Source organism: Olea europaea, unplaced genomic scaffold (genome assembly GCF_002742605.1).
Source record: "Olea europaea var. sylvestris unplaced genomic scaffold, O_europaea_v1 scaffold792, whole genome shotgun sequence".
NCBI lineage: Eukaryota > Viridiplantae > Streptophyta > Magnoliopsida > Lamiales > Oleaceae > Olea > Olea europaea.
In genome coordinates, this window is record NW_019266348.1 from 41052 (window position 1) to 51634 (window position 10583).

The 10583-nt window shown below is 31.7% G+C and overlaps 1 protein-coding gene across 1 annotated transcript in view; it reads left to right on the forward strand.

Moving 5' to 3' along the window:
- The first annotated feature begins 2784 nt into the window (after positions 1 to 2784).
- Positions 2785 to 10583, forward strand: part of LOC111391422 (V-type proton ATPase subunit F-like) — a 13069-nt gene continuing 5270 nt past the window's right edge. Inside the window, exons 1-3 of the mRNA XM_023016637.1 lie at positions 2785 to 2933; positions 3094 to 3182; positions 6590 to 6671. Coding sequence (XP_022872405.1) covers positions 3120 to 3182; positions 6590 to 6671 — 145 coding nt within the window. The 5' untranslated portion in view covers positions 2785 to 2933; positions 3094 to 3119. The remainder of the gene's footprint in view (positions 2934 to 3093; positions 3183 to 6589; positions 6672 to 10583) is intronic.

The following is a 10583-nucleotide window of genomic DNA, read 5'->3' on the forward strand; positions in this document are numbered from 1 at the left end:
TCTCAATTCTCACAATCTCACTACATTTATATTTATCTAGTCAAGATTTCATCATAAACAATCACAGAAATGGATCAACGTTCATTTGTTGAGAGCTTGTTCGATATAGGATGTGAGCCATTGCCACATCATGGAGAATCGCCTAGTACACTGCAAAGTCAATTTCCAAATGAATTTGCCGGTCTAAATGACATACCGATACCTGAAGATGTTCACAGTCACGGTCAGAGAAACCACACTCCAATTGATTTAGATGATATTAACGTTCCCGAAGCAGAATATGAAGATGAAGATCAACAATTAAATATCGCACACGCGAGGGGAAAGCGAAAGGCCAAAAAACAAGCAAAATATTGGAATCACTTTAAGTTGATTTCAAGGGGAAAAGTCATTGATGGCCTTGTAGAATCTAAAACAGTATGTAAATACTGCCAACAAAGATTGGAATGACAAAAAGGAATTGGTACCACCCATCTCAACCGCCACTACAAAGTATGTGCAACCAGACATGGACTTCTTCCAGCTGGTCAAACACAATTACAATTTGGCAGTCCAGCCATCGGTTCTACAACTTCACCCCTATCCAAGTGTGTGTATTCGGAGGACAATACTCGAACCGGAATGGTGAAATTTGTTGCCGCCACTGAGTTGCCTCTGGCTATTGCAGACAACCAACACTTTTAATCTCGTTCGTGAAAGAATATCTACAATCGAAGTACATTGGGGTAAGTCGAAACGCTCTTCGTGCCGATACAATTAATTATTTCAATAATTTAAAAAAACAATTAATTATGGATTTGCAACAATATAGGGGTGTTATATCTTTAACTTCTGATATATGGGAAGCGGTTAATAAAAGAGCATATATAGCTGCAACTGCACACTATATAGACTCACTTTGGTGCATGCATAAGAAAATTATTACTTTTAGAATTATTGAGTTTCCTCACAATACTAATAATATATATAATGCTGTTATCAGTATTGTTAGAGAATATCATTGCGAGACTAAAATTCGGTATTTTACTTTTGATAATGCTAGTGTTAATAAGGTAGTCGTCGATAAATTGTGTAGGACATTTCAACCTGATTTTGGTGGGTATTTGTTTCATATTCGTTTAGTGTGTCATATCTTGAATTTAATTGTGCAATATGGTTTTAAACATATAAATGATGAACTTCAAAGGATTAATAATACATTAGTATATATTACGATCTCTCTTAGTAGAAAATAAGTATTTGGAGATTTTTGTGCCGAACTAAGGGTGACGACTGCTAAAATATTTGTTAGCGATGTAGGTCATAGATGAAACTCTACTTACTTGCTATTAAAGTCATGTGAATGTTTCGAAAATTTAATAACTGACTTTTATAACAATAGACACGTTAGAAGTGATGACGATGGTATGTTAAATGAATCCGATTGGATTTCACCTTTGAAAGTTAAACGATTTTTGACATCTTTTTATGAGACCACAAAGATTTTATCCGACATTTATTATCCCACAAGTTGTATGGTGTTTGAACGCCTTTATATAATTGTAAAAACATTCTATAATTATAAAAATGATCATACTTTTAGTAAAATTATAATTGTTATGGAATTAAAGTTTAGAAAATGTTGGGAAGAACTACCTATATTATTTCCTTTAGCATGCGCAATGGACCCCCGATATAATATTTCTGGAGCTAAATACGTAGTTGATCAAATCAATAAAGTTTTAATACTTGATACACCTATCACCTATAAGAATTTAGAGCAAACATTATGAGGAATGTATGATTTATATGCGAAAAGATTGGGTGCGAATGTTAGTCGGGTACCATCTGCACCTACTCCTTCTGCAGAAATTGAAGAAGATAATGCCAAATTTATTTCAAGGTATTAATACATTTAGATATGATGCAACTGCAATGTGTTCATCTAGTATTATGTCGTCTACATTTGCATCTCATCAAACATCGCTAGAAACTCAAAATGCGACGCCTGCCGAATTAATTGATTATTTCAATCATAATATGCCAACAGGATAAAACAATTAAAAAATGTTCAGAAGAAGTAATTGAATTTTGGCAAAAATATAAAAGACGTTGGGCAATTGTTTCTGCAATTGCGAAAGATCTGCTGACACCTTCGATTAGCACCGTTGTTTCGGAGTCTGCTTTTAGTGCAGGTAAAAGAATTTTGACCGATGTCAGGAGCCGACTGAAAGAAGATGTTTTGAAAGTGTTAATGTGCGTGAAGGATTTACGTGACGCTTATTTTCAATTACAAGATAAATACGCTGAAATTGCATGTCGTCAGGTAAGTGATATTTGATTTAATTATATTAATCAAAATTTCTTTTTTTTAATCGTTAAATTTAATTTTTTTTAAAAATTGTACACGTTACAACAAATTATTCGTTTACAATTTTTAACTCTGCATACTTAAAATTGATGTAACCGGTCCCAAATCCAAATAAAGGAGGATGATTTACATTTTATCTACTTTAAAAAGAAATCAAAAAAATATATTTTTTATAAATGTATTTCAAAAAATAGTTCGTTTTCATTATCTAAATATTTTATACTTTATAAAAAGTATTACAATATGATATAAATAAAAAAATAAAAAAATATTTTCATTAAATTATTTATATTTTTTAACACGTTTTATTTTTCTAAAAGTGTTTTATATTATTTTATTTATTTGTAAAACTCTAAAAAAAAAAAAAAAATTTGGACGAACCGATTAAGGGCCGCCGAGCCGACCTACTTATAATAAGTTTAGCCAGCCAACCATTTTTAAGGTCTGGGGAGAACAGTAAATCGTGTCTTCCTCGGAGGGGTTAAGCGTAAAATACCCTTTTCGTTGTAATAATTCTCATCATAATAACTTAATTCGCGATCGCGACTCAATTCACTTTCTTCTGCTGAAGCCGAAACATCAGGTATACTCAAATTAATATTTATGAGAAATTCTAAAACGAATAAAAAAAATACTGTTCCGATTAATTTTCTTTTTTCATTTGAATTTCTTGTGGTTTTGCTTGATTGGTCATATCTGGATTGATTTTATTATGATTATTTACTGTTTTGCAATTTTTGCAGTTGTTTTCTTTGAAATTTTTCGATAAATGGCGAACAGAGTTCCGATCCGCACAACCAGCTCAGCACTCATCGCCATGATCGCTGATGAGGTTACGATCGTATCTTTTTATTTATTTTGTGATTCCGAGCGAAATTTATGTATGGGAATGTTAACTCCATTGTTATGATGCTGTTGCCACTTCTAGTATATTTTTAGTCACTTATAAGAAGGCTGCTTCACCAATTATATCTGCTTCACTTCAAATTGGATGCCAAACTTTAGTCACTGTATGATGGGTCGTTTATACTGTGTTGGCCCTATTATAGAACTGCAAAATAAATAGAGAAAATAAGGGGCGAAGGGTAGGGGTTTGGTGGTTTTTCTGGGAGATTACTGTCAAGAATAAAAGGCATCACAAGAAGCGTGAACCGTATAGTTCACGAGTAAGTGGTACATAATCCCCATGCACATCTAGGAGCACTCCTTCACGCGTATCCATATAAGACCAAGTAGGCTGGTTGAGGTTCTAAGAGGTACCAAGTCCTCAAAGTACCCTCCATATGTTGAATAGATATAGTATCCCCATGTGGCAGTGAATTCAATAGGCCTTGAGAAAACTTGCAGATATCGGAGTCTAATGGCCCCACTTTGTTTCCTCAAGCCAAATTTGCTCTCTTTTATTGACTATCTTTAGCAATTCTCTTTCAAAGTAGAACAGATTTTTCATTTGTATAGAATCAATCCCTTGAATCATGTGTAAACCGGCAAACAAAACTTCTTGAGTAGATAAACTGAACTTGAGAAAAATGTCTTTGGGCAATTTTTAGGAGAAGTACTGAACGAAAGTGGGAGAATAATCGTTTTAAAATTGGTATAAAGAAATGGTAAACTAGTAACCCCTATATAAAACCTTGGATGTGGTCATTTGTCCAAATATTGATAGTTATGTTGGGACCAAATAGCAATTTTGAATTTAAATTTGTCTGAGCCAATTGGTTAGATTTTAAAATAAATTTCCAATAAAAAACAAGCCATGTTTGACAAGGTTTTTTTTTTTTTTTTTTAAATTTCATTTTTATCCACACATTTCATTGGACTCACAACTTTTAACCACACATTTTATGAGACCTACTAGCTTATAATCTCAATAAGTTTGTCAATAGGGGCTGAGATTTATTTTAGCCCATATACCTGTACTCATGCCAAAGTCAGCTGGTGGCAATGACAAGCATATGTTGGGAATTGTCCAATTTCACCTTAAGGGAAAGTTATGACCCCTTCCAAATGCTTTGGGCCATGGGGCCCAAACTCGATCCCAATCTTTAGATTAATAATCCATGTTTTTCATACCAATGTTGGATGCTTTCCGTTCTTTTAATTATTTCTTAATTTATTCTTTGTCCCTTTTTTCAATGATGAAGAGGAGAGAGAATGAATTCAACAATTATTTCACTTCGCACTTCAAATTTTCAATACCTGTGATTTTCTTCATTCATTTGTGTTTTTCAACGGTAGAAGAAGGAAGAGGGGAATTGAAGAAAGAAAGGATAGATTCCCATATAGGTTGAAATGAAAAACAAATTAATTTATTAATCCATGATTTGCAAATTTGGTTTAGGCCTCAAAGGACACCCAGTTTTGAGAATAGAAGACTTCAAGGTGGGTTTGGTCATCATGCAGCTTCATCTCCCTCTGACTTAGCTCTACATGACCACGGGCTTGTGTTTGGTTCAAAATATGTATTAATTTTCATGAGAATTTTTTTAAAGTTTGAACCTATTTTCTCAACAAATTTAAAATTTAGACTTGCCTAAGTACTGGTCAAACTATGTTGCTCGGGGTATGGGCGTCGGCTATGAGTATTTATCAAGGAATCGGATCCTTTTTCTTCTAAAATTTAGAAAATGGGAATATGACTAAGACACAAATTTGGACTTGGGTCAAACATAATTTTTTTTAAAAAACATTATATGCTAATAATTTTGGATATATTTTTTACGGGGTGAAACATTATATGGACTTGGTTTCATACTTTCAAATTCTTAGTTTTTGCCTCAAAATCAATTTTATTGCTTTATATCTCCAAGCAACTTCTATTTCTTCCCTTGCGATCTCCCTTTCCACCTTGTCCAATTCTAAATTAAAAGATCTGACATAGGATACATATCCATAAACATGTCATGTCGACACAGATGCGTCGTTCAAATTGAAGAGTTCGAGCATTAGAGTGGTATCGTGTGTTTCGAGACATACTAAACTCGTGGGTTTTACCACTGCTGGAAGCTGCTCCAACCATTTTGTCACTTCAATCTAAATTCCAATTTTGTGATTGTTGGAAGATCTGCTCATCTAGTTTCCCAAGTAGTGTGTCGATTGAGCTGAAATGGTGAATATTTGACTCAAAAGTCTTCTCTTCATAAAATAGATAACCTTTCATCTAATAATATCACCTCTTTATTCTAACACTGCAACTCTATGAAAGGGTTGTGGCAATTGAACGAATGGCGACATCTTAGGCTATAGATATGGCCTTTGCTGATTGCCATTTAAACAAACTATTTCAAGCATTTTTCTCCCTCAATTTGTGCAAACGAATTTTGCTCAGTTTCTGTCACTACAATGATCAGCACATACTTAGAATTCTGTTGGATTGGTTCCACTGCCATTGTGGTGCTATTTAATTTGGAACAATGGTCTGTCCTATTTTAGGAGGCAATTGCTTCAGATCTTCAACCGTAGAGGGAGCAAATTTATCTGAAGGACACAACACGACGTCGTTGAACTTGGATATTCTAAGTTAGAATTTAATTTGTTTATTTGTTTAAAATTGCAAGTGCATTTTCCATTATTGGAGTTAGATGATTGGTGCAACCTCTCACTATATCCTTGTTCATTTAGTTCTACATAGCTCCTGTTGCTATTAGTTTGATAATCTAAATATGAATTAAACTATTAGATGATATGGCTTTTTAAGTAATTTTGTTCTTATTATATCTTTAAATTTTCGGTGGGGTGTCTGGAGGAACGATTTTTCTTGTTTTTACATTGGAGCCTTTTGTTGTATTTTTTACAAGTCGAGTAAAGAGAATTTAAAAGGAGTTGGATAATCCCTTTAATACTACAAAAGGGTCTTGAGAGAGTAGGACATATATGCTTTACGTGATTATTAGATGCAAGGATCTTATTTCCTGCATACTTGTCCGGTGTGCAGCATCAGTTGTGTCATAATTAAAAATGGATCTTGCCGTGTTCAGGCATTTGAACCATCGTTGCTTCTGAATGAGCAGAGAAAGTTAATCAGTCAGTGTCTAGATTTAAGTTCATCTAGCTTTTCCAGTACAGTTTAATCCCCTCCCTCCCATTTTTTTGGTTCCCTACTTCTCTCAGAAACAATTTCAATCACCTAAAGATTATCAAGGACCAATAAAATAAATTAATCAAATTATCTCGTTGTGGATCCTGCTGCTATTCTTTGCCTTGTAATATATTTTACTGATGAATTACTTGTTGATGTAGGATACAATTACTGGATTTTTGCTGGCTGGAGTTGGCAATGTTGATTTGAGGAGGACAACAAATTATCTCATTGTGGACTCAAGTATGCTCTCTTTGCTGTTTTGCTGCAGTTCGTTCTTTTTTATTTTCTCAACCTTTCAGTGATTGATTATGGAGATAGAATTAGACCAATTCCTGAATTTCCTTTCCCGTCACATTGGTTGAAGTATTGATACTGAATACCAATTCTACGTAAATCTTCCTACCTTCCTACCAAAAGTTTGAAAAAAATTTCTTTAATTAATATGAAAATGACTTGTTTTTCAAAAATTTCTTTTTCTAATAAATATGAAGAGGACTTGTTAATAAGGTCTTTCTCTAAATTTTTTTACACGTTTTGAAATACAAATTTCTTCCTACTAATAAATATTTCATAGAGAAAGTCTACTAATTTGGTAAGATTTTCTACACTTAATTAATTCGTTTTAAAAAGTCTGCACTTTAAATTACTACGACCAAGAGTATGTAAGTATATTTCTATTATTTTTTCTACTAAAAGTCTATTGCTAAAAAAATGTCTAAATAGTTCTATTGGAATTTATTTTATTATTTTCTCTTATAATCTTTGCTCGTTGTTGTCTTTCTTTAGGATCTTTTATCAAGAAACTCTGACACTGAGAGATAGAGAGTTCAGTGATTTGCTTCTTGATCTGTAAAGAGGGGTCACCTCTATTTTTATCTAGAGCGAATAAAATATGACTTCCTACAACGACTAATCTTCGTGTCTCTCTATTTTCTAAACAAGTATTAATATATTCGTTAAAGTTTTCCAATGAACAAGTAAGCAAGGCAGTGTAATTTAAAGGCATAAAATATTAAAACTTTAAAACGATATGTGTTTATAATGGCCTTTGAATACTTTACCGTTCAGCAAATTAATTTCTTCATACTTTTTTATTTTTTTTAACTTTCTCTTAGCTTTTTTCTTGACCTTTTAAAGAAAGTTTAAGACTGTAGCCAAAAAGATTTTTATCATGTTTAAAAAGGTTTAAACAAACTCCCACTATTGGGACACAAATTAGCCAACTTAACTCAGAGGATTACTTTATCTTTTGACCATGGAATCCAGAATAAAGAGGCTAAAAGCATTAAAATTATATTCTCGAAACAAAAATAACATATTATTTGTGAATAAATTAATTGCTTACCTGGTGTTTCCCCTTTTAGGCCTTGCTCGAAAATTAATTAAAGTAAACGAAAATTATAAATAAGAAAAGATATGAAAAGAACTTACTTTAATTAAGAAGTCTTTGAATTTATAAGGATGTCTTAGAATTTACAAAGATGGTGGAGAGATTTTTGAGTACAAGTGTGATAGTGTACTTTTTTCGGTATGATTTCTTTTGTGAGAGGTGTGTGTATTTATAGACGTTGGTACATCACGTCTATTCTATTGGTATTGTAAGTGTGCTATCAATAATTGAAGAATACTGTGCAAACTTTACAGGTGTGCGATCAAAAATCAAAGAAAAATAAATAATGTGCAATTCTCCATGTGAGTAATTAAAGAATGAATTATTTGAAAAGATGCTTCTAATAACTTTTGTCTTCACGCCTGACTTTTCTTGAAATATGATAATCAACTTTGCAGAGAATTTTTGAAATATGTTTAACGTTTTATCTTTATGCCTCTTCTTTTTTACTTCCTTGTTTTGCTAATTATTTCTCCATCTTTCTATCTCGTCTTTATCTGTCCATTATTTCTACTATGGCTTTTTCTAGTTCTGGATCCATCTCATTATCGTTGCCATCAGATATATAGGCTTCCACTTCTGTTTCTGATAGGTTTCTGTAAATTCTCCATTAGTTTCTTTAAACGCCATCAGATATAAATTCTTTTGTTCAATATTTTGTACTAGAATTTTTTTTGCTTTAATTCTCATAGCAAGGTGCTCTTGGCAGAAAATAACTCCGTTATTCCATTGTGCTACTAATCTGAAATCATTATTTTGAACTTCCATCATGGCTGTGGTTTCTGATATTCTTCTTTCATAATCAATCTATCTAATTTTTATTTTAATATTCGTCCTTGAAGAGGGTCTAAATCTTTTGGCTCCTTCATAAATTAAAATACAATGATAAGCTGGAATTACAATGCCATTATTTACACGAGGGGGTATGAAAATGAATTAAACCATTAAGGGATGATCTTTTAACTGATCAAGAATATGTTTAAATTTTGGTGAAAAAAATATGAAAGATCTGTTTAATATGTATATAGTATCTATCATATCAAACTGTAAAGTTGGGTAAAAGAGGTCTTCTTCTTCAAAGATTGTATAATCAAAGGAAATTGTTGGATAATTGTGTTTAAGGAAGGCTGAATTTTGGGCTGCATCGTATTTGGGACCATGTCTAAGGAAATATCTATTTTCATTATGATAGTGACTTAAAATTTGAGCAAAATCTATAATTTTCTGTACAACGAAATTCTTTATAGAACTTCAAACAATACTGGCGCAATCACCAATTTTTTGTTCCAATTCATATAAAGTATTTTCCTGTCCTACAGCTGTAGAATCTATTAATTCAATAAATCTTTCTATTTTATCAGAATAATTTCTACTTGTAGAGGCGATGTCTTTAGAAATGAGTTTTTCAAGTGTATTTTTAGAAGAACTAAGTTTGTCTAAACTAGTATGCAATTTAAGAATCTCATTTTGATATTTACTAATAGTTTGTTGGGATGAAGAAATTTGATCTTCGAGGAGTTGTAGTCTTTCTTCTAAAAAATGCTTTCTAAGATTTAAATTTCTAACAACTTTGGTCATAGTTTTACAACTATCACAAAGTTGTATTGATGAAGATGATGATGAAGCTTGAGAGGGGGTTTGCATGGTCTATCTAATTCTTTCGGAGATATGAAAATTAAATCCTATCATTTCTCTACAAAAATTTAAAACTTCTTCAATCGTATAAAATCCTTTGAAAAGGGGGGTCGAAAAATCTTTCTACTTGTAGTATTTCTTGGCCAATAATTATATATTCCAGGCTTTCTACTTTTAATTACTGCAAAAAAACTAAAATTTTTGCTTTCTACTTGATTATGAATCTGTCTAAAATGGTTAGCTAGGGCATTAATGCTGTCTAATTTTTGTTTAGAGTCACGTGTCATCCAGAGATTATCCAGTAAACGCTCCTTTTCTGGTAGTCTTTCTAAATTATTTCCTCTAAATCGAAGATTAGATCCTTGAGGGGCCATTCTCAGAGTGACATTCCCACAGTTCATCATCCTCTGATCCATCCGTACCATGAAGATAATGAGTTAGAAAATTAATAACTTGCCTCCTTAAATTATTTGCTAAAATATTATTTTTTCCGTCAATATGTTCTATATTAATTTTATAGCTGCTTAATATCTCATATAATTTTAACCATCTTTTATGTCTTATCTTATCAAAATGTCTTTTTAATAAATTTTACTATAATTTCACAATCTGTCCTAATTGTAAATTCAGTGTTTAAAAATAATTTAAAACTTTCTATACTATGTATGATGGCCATTATTTCATAATCTAAGCTAGTTAAATATTTTCCTTTTATCTTTTATTTTTCGCTAGCATATTTACAAAATTTTTCTTTTTTTTTTTATCACTATATTTATTTGGTTTGGAACCTAATTCACATCCATCTATTTCTATTATTTTATATTCACTATCTAACGGTGGTAAATTTTTAACTTCTGCTTTTATCTTTTTAACTAATTCAATATCTGATTAATTAAAATATTTTTGTCCTTTACTAGATAATTTACTATACAGTGAACCTACTTTCCTTCCTAAATGTTTAATAAAATGTCTAGCATAATTTAATATTCCTAAAAAGACTTGTAATTTCTTAGTTTCTTCAATTTTGTCTGGAAAATGTAAAATTGTTTGTACTATAGATGGTGGCAACTGAATCTTTCCCTCTCTTAAAATTATTCCTAAAAATTCAATTTTTTGTTTATTTATTT